This window comes from Lutra lutra, chromosome 18 (genome assembly GCF_902655055.1).
Source record: "Lutra lutra chromosome 18, mLutLut1.2, whole genome shotgun sequence".
Lineage (NCBI taxonomy): Eukaryota > Metazoa > Chordata > Mammalia > Carnivora > Mustelidae > Lutra > Lutra lutra.
In genome coordinates this window covers 1,180,393-1,201,921 of record NC_062295.1, presented here as the reverse complement: position 1 = coordinate 1,201,921, position 21,529 = coordinate 1,180,393, and the positions used below count along the sequence as shown (strand labels likewise).

The 21,529-nt window shown below is 62.8% G+C and overlaps 2 protein-coding genes across 8 annotated transcripts; one reads left to right on the top strand and one right to left on the bottom strand.

Moving 5' to 3' along the window:
* Positions 1–24: 24 nt before the first annotated feature.
* On the bottom strand, positions 25–10,657 carry TELO2 (telomere maintenance 2). Of its 6 annotated transcripts, none has more exons than XM_047713165.1 (22): positions 10,003–10,657; positions 9,376–9,472; positions 8,883–9,218; positions 7,886–8,163; positions 6,771–6,839; positions 6,387–6,534; positions 5,987–6,089; positions 5,706–5,774; positions 5,454–5,595; positions 5,229–5,365; positions 4,741–4,826; positions 4,407–4,508; positions 4,042–4,130; positions 3,767–3,858; positions 3,512–3,628; positions 3,319–3,390; positions 2,184–2,348; positions 1,674–1,765; positions 1,238–1,337; positions 1,046–1,110; positions 679–794; positions 25–344 (listed from the first exon to the last, which is right to left on the bottom strand). In XM_047713165.1, exons 3-22 carry the CDS (start codon positions 9,215–9,217, stop codon positions 238–240), a joined length of 2,484 nt encoding a protein of 827 aa, XP_047569121.1. In that variant the 5' UTR covers position 9,218; positions 9,376–9,472; positions 10,003–10,657; the 3' UTR covers positions 25–237. The 6 variants fall into 6 exon arrangements, with proteins under 6 accessions (XP_047569121.1, XP_047569118.1, XP_047569117.1 ...); XM_047713162.1 differs by having other exon boundaries at positions 5,454–5,591; positions 5,702–5,774; positions 9,354–9,472; positions 10,003–10,656; XM_047713161.1 differs by having other exon boundaries at positions 9,354–9,472; positions 10,003–10,656.
* Positions 10,658–12,314: 1,657 nt separating this feature from the next.
* On the top strand, positions 12,315–19,531 carry PTX4 (pentraxin 4). 2 transcript variants are annotated; one of them, XM_047713168.1, is made up of 4 exons: positions 12,315–15,001; positions 15,671–16,316; positions 18,045–18,369; positions 19,073–19,531. In XM_047713168.1, the coding sequence occupies exons 1-4, from the start codon at positions 14,861–14,863 to the stop codon at positions 19,512–19,514; spliced, it is 1,554 nt and encodes a 517-aa protein (XP_047569124.1). In that variant the 5' UTR covers positions 12,315–14,860; the 3' UTR covers positions 19,515–19,531. The 2 variants fall into 2 exon arrangements, with proteins under 2 accessions (XP_047569124.1, XP_047569125.1); XM_047713169.1 differs by having other exon boundaries at positions 18,045–19,211.
* The last annotated feature ends 1,998 nt before the right edge of the window (positions 19,532–21,529 follow it).

The window sequence follows — 21,529 nt, the reverse complement described above, 5'->3', positions numbered from 1 at the left end:
AGCTCCTTTTTATTCTTCCTTTTCGTATTTTTTTTAAAGTCTTCTGTGTTCAGGCGAGGAAGGGGCTTGGGGACAGGTTGACAATCAGCCCGCAGGGGCCCCAGCAGCTCCCTCCCTCCTCGGAACCCCTGGTCCATGCGCAGGTGCCCCTGTCCATGGGATGGGGGCAGCACACGAGGGCCTGTGCAGATGGCTGGCGGAGCACGGGGGCAGGCCAGGCCAGCCACCGTGGGCGGACTACGGAGGAGCCGGCGGGACGAGTGTGTGTCTGAGCTTCTCCAGAAGCAGCAGCGCTCTCACCGCCAACAGCCTGCAGTCCTCGTCAGGGTCCTGCTCCGCCACGTCTGCCAAGAGAGCACGCGCGGCAGCAGCGTCACCCGGCTGCGCACACCAGCCCCCTGCGGTTTCCTCTCTGGGAGGTCTTCCTGCACAAGCCCCCGTGGGGCCTGGCCGTTCCCCCTCAACCCTCCCCACGAGACAGCAGCACCTCAGACCCCAGCAAAGGCCTCTGCCCCATCCCCGCGTGGGGGTAGGCCCCGCTCTCCTGGGGCGATGGTGGCAGGGAGGCAGCGGGATGGAACAGACACCTCTATCTCCACGGGACCCGTTCTGGGACACAGGATGCCTCTGAACCTATAGCACGAGGCCCAGAGCCGTCCCTGGGGGCCTGGTGCTCACCTGCCAGCCAGGGCCGGGCTTCCAGCAGCTCATCAGGCAGGTCAGCCAGCAGCCGCTCGGCCGGAACGCTGAGCAGGACGGAGGAGACCGCAGACAGGAGGCCCTGGCGCACGTAGCTGCCAAGGGAGGCCAGAAGGCTGAGTCCTGATGGAACCCCAGGCCCGGGAGACCCCACTCCTCCCTCCTAGGGGTACAGCAGACCCACAGGCAACCAAAGCATGCTCGACCCCCTCCCGCCCCTTCCTGCTTAGAAAGGTCAGGCCAAGCTAGGAACCCCCCTCCCCCATCTGTCCACATCACAGCAGGTCGTGGAAGCCTGTCTCTGTGTCCACATGGGACCACTGCCCTCAGCCCCATGGCCACTCACGCGTCACCATGGAAGCGAAGGGTCCACACGAACTCCAAGAGGGCCTTGCCCATGGCCACAGCCGCCTGAAACCGCACAGGCCAGTGGGCAGGGGCCCTGGCAGCCAGAAGCAGTCCCCACCTTCGACCCTATGCTTTGATCCAAGGTGAGGCCCTATGTGGGGACAGGCACCAGCTGCCACCTCCCACTCACCGTGGTGTTCACTGCCAGGTACATCAGGGCCCCTAAGGTGTGGACCAATCTCCCAAGAACCAGTTGGTCCTCTCCCAAAAGGTCAAAGGTCACCAGAGGCCTAAAACACAGAATCCGGTGACCGAGCAGGCTCCCCAAACCCCTGGGCCACCAAGGGACACGCGGGGCCCCAGAAGCTCCTCCTCATTGCCTGTCCCCAGGCGGCACCCAGAGTCACGAGGGGAAGGCGCTGGGCAGGTGCAGAGCAGGAGGGGTGTCGAGGCACCAGAGCTGGCTCCAGCCCCGCCCACCAGAACCCAGCACCCGGGAGACCTCCACACAGGACACCTCACGGAGCTGCACACTGCCCCAGCCCAGGCTGCCTCCCTGCTGGAGGACCGCAGACCCCACGCTGGGAAGCCTCCCGTCCCCGAGGGTCTGCAGACCTCCCGCTCACCTGTCAAAGTGCCGAAGGAGTGGGAAGAAGAAGTAGCCAGCCACCAAGTTGAATTCATTGGGGCGAGCGTCCGGACCCCGCCGGGCAGAGCCCTGCAAACAGACGGCGCTCAAGATGCCGCCGTCCGTCCCCCGTGCAGGGCGCCCGCTGCAGCTGTCCTGTGCGCCGTGGGGTATGAGCGTCTCCTGCCCCGCGACAGCCCCCACCCAAGGGACCCGATGGCTCGGCACACGCCAGGTCCCTTCTTGCTGGTGCAGGATTCCTCGGGCTGTCTTTGTAAGCACGTCACGGTCCTGTTCTAAAACCGTGTCACTTGGATGCCCTACAGCACGTGTCCCTCACTCAGTTTGTACCACAGGCTCCCGCCACAGAACACTAGTACTGGCCCTGTCCCGGTCCTAAATCAGCTGCCGCCCCCGCACCTCTGTGCAGGCAGCGCCTAGAGGCCACGGACCACTTGGCACCTACTTGGGTCCCACCCACAAGGACCTGGCCTGGGTCCCAGCTAACCTTAGAGAACCTCCGGGTCTTGCTTCTGATCCGTTCCTCCACGACCGCCCGCCAGGCGGGAGCCGGGGTGCTGCTGGGCTGGGAGCCGGGACTCGGGGAGCCGCACTGGGGAGCCGTGGGGAGGCGCCCAGGCCGAGACAGCTCCTGGGCAGCCCGAGTCAGGACCTAGAGGAGAGGGAAGACCCTCGAGGTAAACTGAGTGCCCTCGAGCCCTCTGCACCGTTGGCCCCACAAGCTGTGCTGGAGGACGCTTGGGGGTCCACACAAAACGTCATTCTGAGTATCCCGGCATCACTGCACGTGTGGGGGACAGGAGGGAAAGCTGGACATGCTCCTGACAACAGCCCAGTGGCCTTGCTCTGCACCCAGAGCCCTTCTATTCCAGAACCTTGTCCCATCTGGCACCCAGACACCTGGGAAAAAGAATGAGGCTGTGACCCAGACTGCACCCGGATGGGCCCCGGAACACAAGCAGGACACCCCAGCAGTCAAGGCCACAGACGACAGCCTGGTGCTGGCAGGCCCCAGGCTGGGCAGGGCATGCTAACGGCCATTCCTCTGAGGGGGACGCAGGATGCCAAAAGTCACACGCCACTGTGAAGCCACCAAATGCCACCGAGCGGCCAGCATAGAGATGGTGACCCTGTTCAGAGCCGCGACCGTGGGGACTGTGCAGTTCGGGGCCAGTGAGCTCACGTCGCCTGGCCACCACCACCACCTCCAGAATTCCTGTCTGATTCGGACTCCTGGCCCTCACGGAGGTGAGATCCCACAGCCCCTCCACCCAGGACCGGCTTCCCCGCCGACCACCGTGGCCGGGAGGTGCCTCTGCGCCATGGTGGCCATTAGAACTGCTTCCCGTGCGAGGCCGAGCAGCGGTCCGTGGTATGCACAGACCCCATGTGCTCACCTGAAGACGAGAAGTGCCACACAGAATTGTCTCTCAGTAAAGCTTTTGTCTAAGGTAAAGGGCGCGGCCGCCACCTAATCCCACGCGCTCCCGAGAAAACCCCCGACGGGCGCCGGCCCCAGCCCCTGCAGTCCAGCCGCAAGGGAGCTGGGAAGGTCCTGGTCAGGTAGCTCTGGGCAACTACCCGCCCTGCCTGACGAGCGGACAGAGGGCGCGGGCACTCACGTCCAGGATGTCCATGCGCTGCCGGAGGCTGAAGTTGACGGCATAGAACTGCGAGGTCAGGTACTCTGCGACCTAAGTCGGGCACACAAGAGGCCGCTGGGGGCCGCCACCCAGGGCTAGGGCCCCCGTGCAGATGCTGCCTGGGCGGCAGGACCACAGCACCGCCCCACCTCACCCTACCCCTCTGACTTACCGGAGCCGGATCTGTGACCACGACGGCCACCAGGGCTCGCTGGCGCAGCCCCTCAAAGCCCACCACACTCGTCTTCTCCTCCAGGTGCAGCAGCACCTTGGCCAGCTCCATGCTCACCTGCGGGCACAGGGGTTGGCGTGTCTCAGCCCCTAACCTTCTCTGGGCCCCCGCAGCCCTCCACCTCCCCATCCCAGCCATGCGTGGGCCTCCTGGGCAGACACCTACCCTGCCCTCAACATCCCCTGGCTCGCTCACCTCACGGGCAGCAGCCGGACTCCTGAGAATCAGCCCCTCGAGAGCTCGCAGGGCTGCCTCCCAGCGCTCCCAGTCCTCAGATGAGGTCAGGGCTACATAGAACAGATGGGCCAGCGCTGGTCCTCAGCCCTGACCTCATATGAGGCAGAGCCTACAGCCAGAGTCTGGGCGCTGGGCGGAAGCAGAAAAGTCCTGGGACCTGGGCAGGGCACTTCCCACAGTCGAGCCACCCCAGGGCAGGTGCCAGCAGGGCTCCCAATGGGGAAAAGGCCCACCTTCCATGCAGTCCCGGATGTAGGCAGGTGCCTTCCCACTCTTCAGCTCTTGGTCCCCCGACATGTCATACGGGACAAGCTCATCATCACTGGGAAGCAGCAGAGACCACAGGGCCAGTCCGTCACCCAGGAGCAGGCAACAGGCAGGCCGTGCTCCTGAGCCACCAGCACTCACCCCGAGTCCCCGAAGCCTCAGGAATAACAGATTTTCCTACTAGGGCGCCCCAGGAGAGCAGTGCTGCGAGGCTGATCCACGACCTCCAGACAGCATGGGCCGCTGCTCCCACGCGTGCGTGTGTGGGGCTCTGATGCCAGCACAGAGCTGCCCCCCACCTCTGCCGTTTCCACCTGAGACCAGCCCCTACCTGTCCAGGTCAGAGCCCGAGCCCTCCGGCCGGGCCTGGGGGACACCACCATCTGCGCTCCCTCCGTCAGGGGTCTCTGCAGCCGCTGGAGCCACACTGGGGCTTCGGAGAACAAAGAAGGAACCCTTCAGGGAGGCCCCACCCAAGTTTCTGGCCCCGGAAGCCACCTTGCCCGGGAAGTGCTCTCCCTGCTGCCACCCTGCGTTTCTTTCCTGGTGTCTCAGCAAGTGGGGTCCAGCGTGACAAAGTAAGGAAGTAGCACGTGTGCGGGCACGGGCTCTGCCCAGCCAACCATGCCTGGAGCTCGGGGACCATGGGGCACGGAGACCCTCACCTCGCCTCCACCTCCGCGGGGCTGTCAGCCGCAGGTAGGGGCGCCACCAGGGCCAGCAGCTCTCGACTCAGCTCGTCCTCTTCATACTGCAATGCACACAGGCTGGGGCCAGCAGGGGAGGGTGCCGGAGGGCGGCCCATGGCCCCGGGAGCCTCCATCACTGCCCGCAACCGTGCAAGTCTCCGCAGGGCAGCGGGCAGCCCGCCCTCCAGGGTGGCTGGCATCCCCGAGGACATCCCAGGGGCTGCAGAGGTGGAGGGGAGGGAACGCCTGTCCACCATGCCTGAGCCTGTCCAGAGAGGATGCTTCCAGACGCCCCAGGGAATCCTCCTGGGGGCAAGTATTAAGGCAGCCGCTCGGGGGCTATCCCCCTCCCCTCGGGGTCGGGGCCCTCAACTCCACACCAACAGGCAGATCCGTGGACCCAGACCGGGGAAGGCGAGGTGACCTCGGGTCGGGGAAACACCGAGGGCGCGGCCCTTGTTCACCTGGAACCTCAGGTGAGGCCCCTCAGGGTGGATCCGGGCACTGGCCACCTCGGCCACGATCATGCCCAGACGGCGCACGGCAGGCAGGCTGCTGTCCAGACGGTTCTTCACTCCCGCCATGAGGCTCGCCAGCAGCTCTGCAAGCACCAATGGCCACACGCTGAGCACCGAGGGCGCGCGGGGCCAGGCCCGGGGATGTGACGGGGTGCCTGGCCACCTGCTCACCGTCTCGGCTGTCCCGGAGCTCGGCCTCCCCCAGGTGCACCAGGCAGATGAGCAGGGCCGCACTGACGTAGCGCTGCTGCGGGAGGGGCGCATGGCGCATGGCACTGCTGCTGCCCCACGTCTCCAGGAGCTCCCTCAGCACCTGGCGGGCGGCACGGCGCCGTCAGACAGCCCCACCGCCAGGCCAGGAGGGCCTCTTGCTGGCACCTCTGGCCCGGACCAGAGCGCCGGGGGTGAGGGTACCACGCATACCTGCACAAGGAGCGGGCGCCGCTGGCTGTCCATGGCCAAGTACCCCAGGAGGCTCTGCAGCGTGGGCGTCTGGGACACGGGCCGGCCGTCACTGTCTGCCGGGCAGACGTCAGCTACCCACGTGACAGGCTGAGGCCCGTCCGGCCAGGGGTCCCCGAGCAGAAGCGGGGCTAGGCTGAGGCTCAGCAGTGTTTTCCGGGTGACTGAGCTCAGCTCCACCTGCCGCGGTCACTTCAGGGCCCCGGGGCGGCGCTCAGCCCACACCCTCACCACAGCCTCACCGAGTGCCGGTGCTGGAGGAACAGAATCTTTCGGGTCATCACAAACCGGGCCTTCCTACTCTTCACCACCAGGTTCCCCAACAGCCGCGAGAGGACTTCGGGCCTGTGAGGCACAGTTGGGGGGAGACAGGGAAAAGCGTGCACTCCAGCCCTCCCCAGCTCCGTGCTAACCACTGGGGGCCCAGGGCCTGTGCCCCAGCTCTGAGTCGCACCCAGTGCCCCTTCCTCCCGGGAATAGCCCAGCACGTCGACACTAGAGGATGTCCTTCCTTGCTCTGGCCACATCTCGTCAGGGTAACGAAGGAGGCAGCAGCTCTCCGCGTGAGCTCAGAATAAGCGGGAGAGAACGGGACACTTGCCATCCCTGGAGGCCCCGCCTCCAGTACTCCTGGCTCCTTACCCTGCAGCGACCTCCACCAGTCCCGTGAGCAGAGCCTCCATGGCCCGGTCAGGCACACTCTCCACCAGGCGCCAGCAGACCCTCTGCCAGAGGCAACTGCCCTCGCTGAGCGCCGTCAGCCGTGGCACCAGCACGCCCAGGATCTCCTCTGAGGGAACACACATAGAGGCCCTGAGCTCGGGGCCGTGTGGCACTCATGGTCCACTGGCCTGCCAGCCCGGCCCTTTCTGGGGGCAGGGTGGGTAGCAGGCCCAGGTTCCCCAGGCGAGGGGACCGCCCTCCACAAGGGAAGTGTGCTGCCCGCCCCTGCTGGGGATGGCCGCAGGAGGGATGGGGAGATGTCCAGAAAGGGCGGGGGCTCCTCCCGGGCCAGGAAACACTCACTCTGTCTCCCGTGGACGCAGGCTTTCCCGAGCACCCGAGACAGGAAGGAGACGGAGCAGTCCCAGCCGCCTGCGACAAGAAGGAAAGCGGGATTTTAAAGCAGGGCAGTGGTGAGACCACAAGACAACCCCCGACCGGGCAGGAGCAGACCCCGCTTCTGGACAGGCGTCTCTGCCTCGTAGACGCGCCACTCCTCTCCATCGAGCTCCGCCTGAACTCTGAGGAGCACCGTCTCTAGCTAGAAGCACCCGGCGTAGTTCCCCAAAGCCTTCCACGCCCCCGCTGGCTCCATCACCTGCGATGACCCCACGCGGTACAGACCAGTGTGGGGGCACGGGACGGAGGGGGCACCGAGGGGAGGAAACGGGTCATGGGGACAAGGGGAGGACAGGCCCACCAACCCACCAGAAGCACCCGGATGGCGGGGCCCAGCGGGAGACAGTCAAGATGTGCACGACAGATGGGAGCACCGGCCGCCGCGAGAGCAGCGTCTGAGATCCTGCGAGGACGAGGCAGACGCAGCCCCGCACAGAAGCAGACGCAGTCAGAACGCGCTGGCGGCTCCTCCCAGCACAGTGCAGGAGCGCCCACAGCCTGGCTGAGCCCGACAGAGCCCGTGGGCTGGGAGGATGCCGGCGTGTCCCGCCTTACCCTGGCTCTGCACCCTCTACAGGGACGACATGAGCGTGCGCGGGAAGGGCACCCACGCCACAGTCTTGGTGGGACCCTGTGTGCGCCCCGTGACAGGAGAACAGTGAGTGGTGCCGACTCCAGGCCCTACTAGAGCAGCGGAGACCGAGCCATGTGGTCTTTAAGGCGCTCAGTGAAGGCCCCAGCGGTGAGCAGCCCCATCTGGACGGCTCCCCCAGTGCGTGCAACCAGGAGCTAAAGGAATCAAGGTTAGCACCGTCTTCAGGGTCAATAAGCCAAGAAGTGGGTGCAGCTCAGTGTGTGGGTGACCACACCCCAAGAGGAGACAACTGACCTGCCACTGGCATTGCCCAGAGAATCCCAAGTCCCCAGGGGCTATGAGAAGCCAGGGGCAGGGGGCAGGAGGGAGGGATGGGATGGTGACCAGAGAAGATGGCTGGAGGGACACTGGGGGGGGCCCGCACCTCGGAGGGAGTCCACCACTGCCTGCAGCGCCCGCATGATCTCCTCGCCGAGCAGAGGGAAGTAATTCTGGGGGAGGAAGGCCTCCAGGTTCTCCCGCTGCAGACGGTTGCCCAGCTGGTCGGGCAAGCCCACCACCTTGGTGAGGAGCGTCTCCTGGAGCAGGGGGAAGGCCGGCTCTGCCGGCGGCCGACACTGGCCCTCCATCACAGCGGCCATCCTGCCCGTGCTCAGGAACCTGGCCAGCAGCTGCACCACCTTCATCAAACGGAAACTCGGGCTGCAACGAGAGCAGGAGTGATGGGCAGAGGCGTGAGCCCCCATCCCTGGCGTCCCGGGCCCCAAGGAGGAGCAACAGCCATCCTTAAACAAGTAATCCCGAAGCTCAACTGGCACGAGGATCTAAATCCCACAATCCCACTGCCAAGCAGCCAGTCACGGGGCCCAGCATCGATTCCCCACCGTGCAGTCGCTGGAGGCTGCCACTCTCCTCTCCCGCTCCACGCTGACCCTGCGGTTTACAGCAGCAGCCCGCAACCCACTTGCGTCAGAGCACAGCGGCCATGTGGCAGGACAATCTCATGCTCTGACACTGAGTCTGGGAACCGCCGTGAGCTAGGTGTCCCCACAGGTGCGTTGCGGGGTCCGGAGGGCCATCACTGGGGAGCTGAGTGCCATGGAGGGAAGCAAAGGGCCCCGCGAGGACGCCCACTGCCTACCGACGTCACCCCAGCCTGGAGCCAATCCACTGCCTAAGCCATCGGGATGGGAATGCTCCCTCCCGTCACTAGTGTGGCAGGACCCAGAGCAAGGACTGCAAATGAGATTAACATAAACCGCCCTAAATTTTCAGACACTCTGCTGGGCACGCATTCTAGTCTCTCACCTTTCAGGACACCACATTGTCAGAGAAGCTGGACAACCTGCTGGTTTGCAGTCCTTCAGGCCACACTCCTGCTTCGGATATTACAAGTGACCCTATCATCAGACCCCACTCACCCTGCAGCACTCTCAATGGACTCCATCAGCACCAGGAAGGCTTGGTCAGCAGGGCCCTCCAGGAAGAAGCTGGCCCACAGCTCCTCCAACTGGCCATCGGGCAGAAGCCCCAGCCAGCCTGGGCTCAGCCTCCCCACGAGACATCTGAGGACGGCGGAGAAGTGCATCCTGGCGAACTCCTCCTGCTCCCCGGGAAGAGCTGGGTTCTCCGCTCCCTGGAGATACCGCTTCAGGGCCCCCAGGGTGGAAAGGATGTGGCCGCCATCCTCAGAAGTGGAAAGGTTGTGAAGGGCTTCCCGGACAGCGAGCAGGACGGTAGACCGCGCCGGTTCCATCCTGGAGGCCACAGGACAAGCCCGTGAGAAGTCCGTGGAGCCCTTGGCACCCACGCAGGGCCGGTCTCAGACAAGAAGTGTATTTCACATGCTCTCAGAAACCGCACTCTCTGGCCCCCTCCCCATCTCTCCTCACCCCTGCTGTTGCCCAGCAATACCCTCCCCCTACAGCATCTTCCAAGTCTGTTCACAGCTGGGTACCCTCCACAGTAGGGCACTGTGCCCCTGGGGCACAAGTGGGGGTGCTGCTGGTACCTAGGGAGTGGGTGATAGAGGCCAGGGATGCTGGTCAACACCCCATCTGGGCAGCACAGCACCCAGAGCAGAGGCTAGTCCAAACTCAAAGGCGGGCTGTGCTGAGGCTGGCGGACCCTGGACCACAGGCCTCCTATCACTTCTCCCCCAGAAACCAGAATCCTCTCTGCTAGTATTTGGGGTCGCGGGCCCCTGCGGGGTTGAGTACCATTAGGTGGGCATCTATCACCGGTGCACCCAGACACTAGATAAGGCTGCATGAGAAGGGCCCCCACGAGCCGCCTCCCCACCCAGCCGGGTCTACGCGGTCTGTGCCGGCGACCAACCCACCCAACGCTCCCTTGCCCAGCGTGCGCCCGGAGTCCACATCGTGGCGTGGCGGGAAAGGGCCTCCTGGGGCCGGCTGGGGGCCTGGGGGACGGGAGGGCGGTCTCCGGGGCGGGCTGGGGCCTGGGGGTGGGGGTGGAAGGGGCCTCGGGGCGCGCATGGGCCTGGGGACCGACGGGGTGGGGGTTTCGGGAGGCGCGCACCCGCTCGGTCCTGTCCCGGAGCCTCCCCGGCGCGCTCACGGCCCGCCCCGCCGCGGCCACCCCTCCGCCGATTCGCCACGGCCGCGGAGGCCCAGCTCCGTGTGCGGTTCCCGGCCTAGAGCGTGAGGCCGCGGAGCACGAGCTCCCCGCGCGCTAGCAGAAGTGCCGCGGAGTTTGCCGAGTCTGTGGGGCCGGTCCCCGCGGGCAGGTCGCGACGAATCTGCCGCGACGCCGGCGGCCCGGAAGAGGCGCGGGGACGAGCGGCCGCATCTGCGCCTGCGCCTAGCGGGGGCGTGGCCCTGGTGGGCAGGACCCCCAGATGGGCGGGGCCGGCAGGGAAAAGAGCGTTCCACGCTGGGGTCGCCAGCGCAGGTGGCCGTGTCCGTGGGCCGAAATCCGGTTCCTCGGTGGCCGCTTTCCAAGGGCTGCTCTTCATCCCGGCGCACGTGCGATGGGCAGCGTCGGGTGCGACCTGCGAAGGCCTCGGGGAGGCGCCCGTTCAGCCTCGACTGCCCTAGGCGACGTCGGGGAGGCAGGCCTTCGCTCGGCGCGCACCGATTAAATGTCCACTGCGCACCCCAAGCCCTCCTCGGGGGCGGACCGTGGGGCCGAGAGTCCCCGCTCCTGAATCAGGGGCACAAACGGAGTGCAGGCGGGACGTGTACGATGGCAAAGACTGATGGGAAAAACTGGGCAGGGGCGCCTGCGTGGCGCAGCCGGTGGAGCGCGGAACTCTCGGTTCGGGCCGGGGTCGTGGTATTGGGCCCCGGCTGCGGCTCCCCGCTGGCCGGCCGGGAGCGGGCTGGAGACTCTCGATTGTCTCCTCGTGCCCCTCTGCCGGTCCCCGGCTCGCGCGGGCGCGCGTCTCGCGCGCGCTCAGATCGGATCTTTCGAAAGCGAAGGCGGCTGGCTCGGGAGTCTGGTTTTGGAATTCCCGCCCTGGGCGCCCGCAGGAGACGCGCGGGAGCGGGCAGCTGCGGGCGGAGGGAGCGCAGGTGCGCGGCAGGTGCAGCCCGGGGGTGGGCGAGACGGGGCCGAGCGCTGGCCGGGGTGCCCGGCGGAGCGGGGCTGACGGCGTGGATGTGGGCTGGGCCAGGCTGCGCGGAGTCCCGGAGGACGCCTTCTTGGGACTGAGGGCCTCCGCCCCGCCCCCCTTGGGTTGGAGCCTCGCTCTCCACTTGCTATAGCGGCTTCTCTCGACCTTGACCCCCGTGTTTCCAGCAGGCCTGCCAGGTTACTAGGCGCCTCCTGCAGCCGGACACAAACCTCTCCGGCCTTCACGTGTCTGAAAAGTGCGTTTGCTCTTTGCTCCAAGCAGGTTCACGTTTGAGCCTGATGGACAATTTTAAGTGAAAATAATTTTCACTCGAGTGTGCGAAGGTTTGTTCCTCTGGGTTTATTATTATTATTATTGTGTTTATTTTATTTCAAAGATTTTATTTATTTTGTTTTTTTAAAGATTCTATTATTTATTTGACAGAGATCACAAGTAGGCGGAGAGGCAGGCAGAGAGGAGGAAGCAGGACCCCAGGATCATGACCTGAGCGGAAGGCAGAGGCTTAACCCACTGAGCCGCCCAAGTGCCCCAACAAAGATTTTATTTGACAGAGAGAGCACAAACAGGGGGAGCAGCAGGCAGAGGGAGAAGCAGACTCCCCGCTAAGAGCAGGGAGCCTGACATGGGACTCAATCCCAGGACCCTGAGATCATAACCTGAGCGAAGGCAGATGTTTAACCAGACACGCCGCCCCTCTGTTTTTGGCAGCCAGCCAGCATTCAGTTCTCTAAGGAGAGTCTTAGTCTTTCCCATTGACCAGGTTTTTCCTCCGCAGACACTTCTAGAATCCTCTCCTGACACTTGATGACACACCTGGCCTCTCTGACACACAGTCTTGAGACTGACGGATGCTCTTGACTATGACACCTTCCCAGACTATCTTCCCATTTTCTTTTCTTTTTTTTTTTTTTTTAAGATTTTACTTATTGGGGCACCTGGGTGGCTCAGTGGGTTAAGCCTCTGCCTTCCGCTCAGGTCATGATCTCTGGGTCCTGGGATCCAGCCCCGCATCGGGCTCTCTGCTCAGCAGGGAGCCTGCTTCCCCCTCTCCCTCTGCCTGCCTCTCTGCCTACTTGTGATCTCTCTCTCTGTGTCAAGTAAATAAATAAGATCTTTTTTTAAAAAGAGATCTTTTTTTAAAAAGATCTTATTTATTTACTTGACACAGAGAGACACAGTGAGATGGGCAATGCAAGCAGGGGGAGGGTGAGAGGGAGAAGCAGGTGTCCGGCTCAGCAGGTAACCTGATGTGGAGCTCAATCCCAGGACCTGGGATCATGACCCAAGCCAAAGGCAGACACTTAATGACTGAGCCTCCCAGGCGCCCCCCCCCCCATTTTCTTCAGTCTCACTCTCCGTACTCGCTTTTCATTGGATTGACCTTGAAGGGCATGTTTTCTTTCTCTCTCTCTCTCTTTTTTTTCTTTTCATCTCTTTGCCTTCTTGCCCTACTTTCTGGGCAATTCTTTAAGCCTTGCCTTTTAGCTGTCCTGATTTTCTTACTTACTTATTTGGAAAATCCTCGTTTTCATCCTTCTGGACCAACTTCATTTTTTATTATTCCTTTTCTCGTAATATCCACGTTTCTGCCTTGCGGACACAAAGCTTTTCTTGTCTTCCTGGGGGTGATAATTAAGATCTTTCAGAGCTTTCCCTTGGCTCTCTGCGTTTTTCTGTTTGGGCAGATTTCTGTCAGAGGCCCCGTGTCTAGAGATGTCTCGTTTAGCCTTCATATTAAGCCCGAGACGGTTAAGGGCCAGAAGCTGTGTATGTGGATGAGGGGAACTTGCTTTGACAGATGGGGGGAAGGGAGGCTCTTGCTTCTTCCCAGGGCTAAAGAAGCCCCTCCTCCTACCTGGGGGCAGGTGTCTGGCTGTGGCTGCTGCTTTCTGGAAGCGGGTGGAACCCTCAGCACCCCACAATTCAAAATGCAGCATTTTTCTCATCTCTTCCTTTTTAAGTCAGTTTATTTATTGAAACTAGCCTCCATGTTCAATGGGGGCTTGAACGCATGACCCGGAGAGTAAGAGTCATGCGCTGTACTGACTGAGCCAGCCAGGCGCCCCAGCAATATATTTTATGTAACCCAATCAGTCCAGAATGTTACCTTTTGAACACATAGTCCCGTATAAAGTATGATGACTAGTGAAGTGGTTTGCATTCCTTTTTTGTACTAAGTTCTGAATCCAGTGTGCATTACATCCCTGGCGGACCTCAAGGCCAGTCACAAGGCAGGGGTTCAGCCGCCCACGTGGCGTGGGGAACCGGCGGGGGGGGGGGGGGCGGAGAGCCAGCTGACCACATCCTGCAGCGGCGGGACTGGTGAACAGAGCGTTCACCAGCTGCAGGAGCTCAAGGAGGCCCCGGGGACCCAGGAGCTCTCTATCCAGATTCACACAAGTCCCCTCACTCAAGCCTGTGCCATGCCCCAGCTTCCCAGTGTCCCTGGATGCCCTTGTCCTCTCAGAGCTCTCTGTAATAAATTGAACGGTGGTTCCCAAAACGTAGGTCCAGGTCCTAGGCCCACCCACGTGGATGCAAGCTTTTTCAGAGCCCTGGGGAGGAAGGGGCAGGGCCCTAGGACATGCAGCACCAGCGGCGCAGAAGAAAAAATTCCCTGTTTTCAGCTCCCCTGTGGGGGTCACGGGTTACCAGCCCAGCCGTGAGACTCGAGCACAGCCAGTGGCCTAAGGAAGTGGGGCAGGTGGGGACCTCATCCCAGGGAGCAGAATAAAACGACGGTCAATTAGACAGCCGTGCAAGGTTCCTCTTCCCCAGGCACCACTTCGATGGCAGCAGAAGGACAAAGGTGAAGGAGCCCAGGGCTGAGGAGAGGGCAAGGGGAGCAGCACTGGAGGCACGGATCCAGTGTGGCCTGGGAGAGTGACAGGTCAAGGGCAGAGCCGGGGGAGCTGCGCAAAGAGCCCCCCAAGGGAAGGGAGGGAAGGAGTCAGTGTCCCCAGGCCACGACCAATGACCCGTAACCAATGGAGGTCCCAGGTCAGCGGGTCCCAAGCTGCGCCTTCCCAAGGCTCCAGGGAAGACCGCTCCGGCCTCGTCCAGCTCTCCCTGCACCCGCAGTGCCCCAGTCTCTGCCTCTGTCTTCCCACGGCCTTCTCCCCTGTGTCTCTTCTGTCTCTTGTAAGGACCCCCTAATTCAGCATGGTCTCCTCTCGAAACCTTTCATGACGTCTGCAGGGGACTTCTTCCCAAATAAACTCACCTTTACAGGTGCACGGGGATTCACAGGGTTAGGACGAGGACCTACCATTTCGGGGGCCACCGTTCAGCCCACCATGCAACCTCTACCGCAGAATAATTTAAGGTGGCCCCCAACCCCATTTCCTTTGCCTTATCCGAGGGAGAGAGGTAGGCTTCACAGGCCCCTCTGTGCACGGCCCACACGCCGGGCCCCACAGCAGACTTGACTCCAGAGGCTCCCCGGCCCCTGCCCGGCCCCAGCCTGCTTCAGCTTCTGGTTTTTGGGAGCTGAGTGCATGTGTCCCCTGCTAAAGCAATCACCTCCGCATGGCTCTGAGCCGGCCAGGCCAGGGCTCGCACCCAGAATTGTCTTCCAGAGAAACTGTTTGCATCTGTTTTAAGCTTGTGTCCTTGGGAACCTCTAGCTCTCCAGAGCTCACTGACTGGAGGGCAAATGCTTTTCATTAAGGTGGCAGGAGGAAGCTGACTCCCAGCCAGGGTGGGAGAAGGAAAGCCGCTGCACTGGCAGGCTTGGGGGGTGGGGGCAGCAGCGCACGGCCAACGGCCTTTCAGTCTGGGGCTCCTCTCCACGGCGTCAGGATGGGCTGCCCGCGGAGGAAGGCCCTGTCTCTCCTCCTTATTCTTGTACCGGTGCATCTGCACAGGGCTTTGCCGCAGGGAGCCAGCCCTGCAGGGCCAAGGAAGCCATTTCTCGAGCGGCTCCGTAGGCTGGAAGAGCAGGTGAGTGTCCCCACCACGTGGACGGCTGTGAGTGCAGCTGTACAGCAGACGCAGCGACAGACGGCGAGCGTCCTGCTCTGGAGACGCAGACGTGAAACGCAGGCTTCTTTCCATCCGTGACTCTACTGTCCCCTGCAGTGGGCTACCCGTAGAGTAGGCTGCTGGGCTCTGCCGGGAAGTCAAGCCAACCGATGTGGGGGACAGGGTGGGAGTCGGGCTCGGCGGCGGAGTGGGATGCCCCAAGAGGGGGCGCTGGAGGGGTGCTGGGGTGTGCTGGGCATCGGGGTGGGAGCTTTGCCGGCACTGCCCGCTTTGATCCCCAGAAACCACTCATGAAGCTCGCCCTGCCCTACGTCCACTCAGGCAGGACCCCGAGTGTCACAGGGGTGAGGCATGCAGGGTGTGGGGGGTGCAGGGGAGATGGGAGCCTGAAGCCCTCACCCCACAAGGTGCAGTCCAGAGACCTTGGGATAGTCACGCGCGTCTCTGAGCAAGGCCGCCATGGGGCTTGGTCTGATCATCGGCCCAGCCCTGGTGCCGCTGCCTGGGGAGCCGGTCAGCATGGGGCACTGTCGGGGGGTGACAGGCACCCGGAAGCGTGAGCGGGAAGGCTTGTCTTGCTTCCTCGCTGGCCCGAGGCCCCTGCGACTGCTGTGTCTCTCTCTGTAGTTCCGGAGGTTCCAAGAGGTGACCTTAACCCACCTGCAAGACCTCGCCAGGAACTACAACCTGTCCTACAACGTCGATGCCCAGTTCCAGAGCCTGGCCCGCGAGACCCAGGCCGTGGCCCTGGCTGTGAACCAGTCACACGCTGCCGTGCAGGGTGACCTGAGCCACCTCAAGACCTGGATGCAGAAGACACAGCGCAGAAGCCGGAAGGTGGAGTCCAGGCTGCTGGCCCTGGGGGCCGCCCTGAGCGAAAGGGACCGGCAGCGCACCCAGGACAGGGAGGACCAGGAGGCGCGGAGGGGCGCCTTCTCCAGCCTGGCCCCGGCCGTGAGGGCCCTGCAGGACACGCTGGCTCACCTCATGGCCCAAGTGCAGGGCCAGGATGCCAGGCTGGGTGCTCTCGAGGCCCGGATGCAGGGGGCAGGTCCCAGCACTGCGACCCCGGCGCTGACGCCGGCCCAGCCCCTCACCCCACCTGGGCTGCCCAGCCCCAGCTCCCCAGCAGTGCACAGGGGGAGGCAGGTGCTCAGACCTTCGCCTGAGACCGGGGACCCGCCTCAGGACTCCGCAGGCCATCCTCAAGGGACATGGGCACCCCCTGGCCCGGGCAGCCAGCAGGCGTGGTCCCCCGAGAGACCAGGAGAGAGTGAGTACCACAGCCTGCCCTTACCCCGTCGGCCTCCCCTCTCCTCCCTCGTGCCTCCTCAGGCCTCTGGTCCCCTCTGAGCAGCCTTCTCCCCTGAGCTGCGGGGAGAGGACACTTCACAGCCCCGCGCACCCCCCACAGAAACGAGGGCCATGGGGGAGGTGATGGCCTGTCTGCAGGCTCTTCCCAGCGCCCTGGAGCAGACGTGCACAGACGTCAGGTGCTGCCCAGGGGGTCCCCCACTCCCTCCTATGACTGCTCTCACAAGAGCTGGTGGGTTAGCAAGACGTCCTCCACCATGCAGGGATGTGGTTTGTGCCAAGTGGGGCCCCTCTGCGGAGCTGGCCCTCTGCTGTCTCGGATCTCCCAGGATAGGGTTTCTTGGGCACTACTGACATCTGGGGCCTGCGGGGCGGCGGCGTTGCCCCAGGTGCTGTGGGGTTGAGCAGCGGCCCCCGGCCTCTACGCACTGGAGGCCTGTCCATCTTTGCCTTGTTTTTGACTGGATTGCTTCTCTGTCTGGCTGACCAGCCCTGGGGCCCCAGGAATCGGAAGCAGGGTTCCCCTCCCTCTGGGTCGGTCTGGCGGCCTCACCAATGAGACGGAGCTGACCGGCTGACCTCAGAGGGACCACCAGGGCCCCTGGGAAAGATATGGGGATCGCCAAAGTTCTGACAACCAAACTACCTGCAGATATCCCTAGGTGTCTGCTGGAGGGGGCAGTCACCCCCAGCGGCACCTGCTCTATGTTATTATTATGATGGTGACTATTATTTTAAAGAGAGAAAGGGGGCAGAAGGGGCAGAGCAAGAATTTCAACCCAACACCATGCTGAGCTCAAAGCCCAACCCAGGGCTCGGTCCCACAACCCTGAGATCACATGACCTGAGCCAAAATCAAGAGCCAGACACTTAACCGACTGAGCCACCTGGATGCCCCCTGCCCTAGATTACAACAGATATCCCTGAGGGGAAGAGAGGGGCTGGGAGCCCTCCATCCTTGGGTCCAGTGGGCTGGCAGGTGAGACCTGTAGGTCCCCAGCCTGCCATTTGGAACCCCAGACCTCACCCCACCCCGTAGACCCCTCTGTCAGGCTGACCTGAAGGGGGTTGGCCCCAAAGACGTTCACATCCTGACCCCTGGGCCCTGTGGATGCAGCCCCTCGTGGGGTCAGGGGACTTTGCAGCTGTGATTACAGATTGTGAGACAGGAGGGGATCTGGGATTAACACCAGGGTCCTCTCGGGGGAGGCGGGAAAGTCAGAGAGGGAGCTGGGACCGCAGGGACGGACGGAGGTGAGAGGAAGGTACTTTGATGACGCAGGAGGGGCCGTGAGCCACGGAGCGGGGGCGTCTCCGGAAGCTGACGGGCAGGAAAGGATTCTCCCTGGGGCCTCCACCTGGAGCCAGCTGCCTCCATCATGACTTTAGTCGGAGGGACCAGCTCTGGCCTTGACCTCCAGAAACGGAAGATACTCAGTGCATGTTGTTTGGAGCCCCTGAGTCTGTGGGGCTCCCGCGGCTGGGGGCATGCCTGCAGGCCCACTCCCGCCGGGGCGTAGACCACGCTGGCTCCCAGTCTCCCCACCTGCAGGAGGGGCCCATCGTGCCGTGAGGCCCACGGGGACCCCGCTCGGCCAGCCTCCCAGCTCGTGCTGAGGCAGCCCCGCCGGGTCTGCAGCCCCTGCCTCCGCGTGCTGCTGGGGCTGACTCCCCTCTCTGTTTCCAGCCTGTGACGTGGGCCCCGTGCTGGTCTTCCCCAACGCCTCCACCCAGAACGTCGCCTTCCTCAGCCCCGGCTTCCCGTGGGGTCTGCGAGCCCTGTCCGTCTGCAGCTGGGTGCGCACAGCCTCGGGCCGCCTGGGCACCCTGCTGTCCTACGCCACGGAGGAGAACGACAACAAGCTCGTGCTGCACGGTGGCGGGAACTCCCTGGCTCCGGGCGCCATCCACTTCGTGATTGGAGACCCGGCCTTCAGGGAGCTGCCCCTGCAGCCGCTGCTGGATGGCCGCTGGCACCATGTGTGTGTCATCTGGACGTCCATCCTGGGCAGGTACTGGCTGCACGTGGACCGCAGGCTCGCGGCCACCGGCTCCCACTTCAGGGCGGGCTATGAGATCCCTGCAGGAGGGTCCCTGGTGCTGGGCCAGGAGCAAGACAGTGTGGGCGGTGGCTTTGACAGCTCTGAGGCTTTTGTGGGGAGCCTGGCTGGCCTGGCCATATGGGACCGGGCGCTGGTCCCCGGGGAGGTCACAAAACTGGCCACCGGTAGGGAGGTCCCGGGGGGCGCCATCCTGACGCTGGAGGACGCCCAGTGGAGAGGCGGGTTTGTGCAGCAGGTGAACTGCAGCTGCCTGGAGCTCTGTCCCTGAGGCCCTGCACTCTGGGTCCCCACAGGAGCAGCCGCCGCCGCCCTCAGCTACCCCTCCCCAGCCACCCCAGCTCAAGTGCCCTGTCCAGGGCCCCACTGGACCAACAGGGCAATGTGGGAGGGAGGGAGCAGGCTGACAGGTGCAGTGAGGCCATGGGAGGACCCACGGTCTGTGACGTCATTCCCGCCTGTGGGGGCAGGACTCCATGGGGCCTTGCATCTGCGCTGGGTTTGCCGATGGAGAGCCCCATTTTCGTGGTACCTGGGTGGGTGCATTTGAACTGCCATGGCCCTCCTTCGAGGTGGCTTAGAAAGCGTCCCCTGGGTGGTCCTTGCTGCCGTGTCCCTCATGAAAAGGACCAGGAATCCATTTCCTGCCCCGAAGCCCCAGCGACTTGACCGGTCACTCCGGGGCCTCCATCAAGCTGCCGCCGTGGGAGTCCGTGAAGGGAGCAAGCGATTCAGAAACAAACCGAGCAATCGCCGGCCGCACTTTCAAGGCACCCTCGTTGGGGTACTATGGGAGCAGGAGCCAGACGGCCACCGGGATGTGTGTCCAGTGCAGAGATTGTCAGCGAATTCACAGAGCTGTGCCCCCATCACTGCAACCTAGCTTCAGGGTGTTTCCATGCCCCCCCCAGTCATGCCTGTTAGCGGTCGCTCCTGTCTCCCCAGCTCTGGTGCCCCCTGACCGGCTCTCTGGGCGATCGGCCCGTTCTGGGCGCGGTGGCACACCGGGGCCGGGTCCTTTGCCTGCTGGGCGACCCCCTGCCCCCAGGGACCCCACACTGCTCTCCGTTCACCGGCTTCCACTCTGGCTTTTGTGAATAAAGCTCTGCGAGCATTCTCACATGAGTCCTTGTGCAGACACGGGTTCCTGTTTCCCTTGAGCGGGGGCCTGGGGCTTGAATTTCTGGGTCTCGTGGGGAACTCATGTCTGAACTTTCAAAGAAAGACCGGTTTGCACAGGGGCTGCCTCCCTCTCCGTTCCCACCCCACCCCTGCCAGTGTGAGCTAGATGTCATCTGTCTGCCAATGTTTATTTTTACAATTCTGAAGCAAGGCCCCTAAAAGATCAGGCACCGACAGAAGGGCCTTACGTTTCAGTGTGATGGAAACGAACCCCTACGGTATCGTGGATTCTCATGGGAGAACCAAACACAAGCTCACACAATCAGGAAGGAGGCCATGAAGACAGGAGAGGGTGCTCGGGCAGAGGGGGGCACCACGGGTGGGAGAGGCGAGGAATCACCGAGTTCAGAAACAGGCTAGGTTCTTAGAACTCTCCTTGCTTTATTTTTTTATTTTTAAAAGATTTTATTTTTAACTAATCTCCACACCCAACGTGGGGCTTCAACTCACGACCTCGGGATCAAGAGTCCCACACTGCACCAGCTGAGCCAGGCAGATGCCCTGAGAACTCCCCCAATTTTGCTTTTTTAAAGATTTATTATGCATTTGTTTGGGAGAGAGCACGCATGTGTGCGTGCACGAGAGCTTGGGGAAGGGCCGAGGGAGAGAGAGACTCTTGAGCTGACTCACCGCAGAGCACCCCATGCATTGGGGGTGGGGGGCACTCGATCTCCAGACCCTGAGATAATGACCTGAGCTGAAACCAATGGTCAGATCTCGGGCTTAACTGACTGAGCCACCCAGGAACCCCTCCCCCACTTCACCCTCACCAGTCAGACTGGCCAGGCCTCGAGGGGCCGCTTTCAGCCCTGAAGCTTCTCCTTGAGGGAAGTGCTCTATCTAAATAATGACTTCCTGGGTCTTCTAGGGCACTCCCATCTCTGCAGAGCTGTGGTCCCAGCCATCAGGGGCGTGAGGCCAAGGACGAGGTGGCTGCCTCCCCACGAGTCAAGGTCAGAGGAGGCATTCTAGGACCGAAATCCCCCTGGGTGGCCCCACGGGTGCTCCCTGAATCACTGACTTCGGCTTCCCCTTGCACTTCCCCAGGGCACATGCACCTTAAGGGACCGTCTCAGGCTCTTCTCTCCTGGGCCCCTGGGACTTTCTCTGGAGATCTTGGGATGACATGCTGCTTTAGGGAACACTGGTAATCTCTTTCTTCAGGGACGGCAGGGTCCCCAGCATAAAAAGACCACACGGGGTATTATTTCCGGGCCCTCCCCTTCTTGTGGGTACTTATAACGTCTGGGGGACCCAGGATGGCCCACCATTCATAGCAGCATTCCCCTACAAGTCCACAGACCTTAAAGCCGCAGGAATAGGGCAGAGACAGCAAGCCACATCCACACTCGGGAAGCTTTGTGGGGAGAAGGATTCCAGGAGGACAGAGTGGGCTGGGGAAGGGCTTGGAGTCAGGGCTGAGACAGCTTCAGGGAGGGCTCTGGTCACTGAGAATTTGGTCTGTCCAGCAAGACAAGGGAAGCCATGCACGGTTTGAAGCAGGGCAGTCTGAACACAAATCTCGAGCAATCGGCCATCCCCACAGGGTCAGTTCCCCCCTCCCTGCCCAACCTTGCATTCTGAAGCCTGACCACCTGTGATCCATCAAACCCTATCTATGACCTGAGCCTGTTGTGTTTCCAGGTAAGGACAGCATGACCCTGAGGTGCCCTTCTCATGCTATAGGGTTTGGGGCCTGGTGAGAAGCTGGGGCTGGCTTCTCCCTCCCCACCCCCCTCCCCCGGCCTGTTCGTCCTCCAGAAGGACCACTGGGCCTGCACAAGTGCAGTCAGACCCCTCATCTGTCTGACAGTTTTGGCCTTCGTACCGGCCACAGAGATGCCCCCTGACCTCGAGCAGGAACCCCTTCATCCAGTCCGGTCGGTCAACACATGCCTAGCCCCAGCCCACCTGAGCCTCACAGCTGGTG

Coding starts and splice junctions, on each gene's coding strand:
- TELO2 (XM_047713166.1), bottom strand. CDS start 9,217: ATGGAACCGGCGCGGTCTACCGTCCTGCTCGCTGTCCGGGAAGCCCTT. Junction 8,164..8,882: donor TCCATTGAGAGTGCTGCAGG/GTGAGTGGGGTC, acceptor CTCTCGTTGCAG/CCCGAGTTTCCGTTTGATGA. Junction 3,859..4,041: donor CATCCGGGACTGCATGGAAG/GTGGGCCTTTTC, acceptor TGTTCTATGTAG/CCCTGACCTCATCTGAGGAC.
- PTX4 (XM_047713168.1), top strand. CDS start 14,861: ATGGGCTGCCCGCGGAGGAAGGCCCTGTCTCTCCTCCTTATTCTTGTA. Junction 15,002..15,670: donor TCCGTAGGCTGGAAGAGCAG/GTGAGTGTCCCC, acceptor CTCTCTCTGTAG/TTCCGGAGGTTCCAAGAGGT. Junction 18,370..19,072: donor TGGACGTCCATCCTGGGCAG/GTACTGGCTGCA, acceptor CCTGCCCCGAAG/CCCCAGCGACTTGACCGGTC.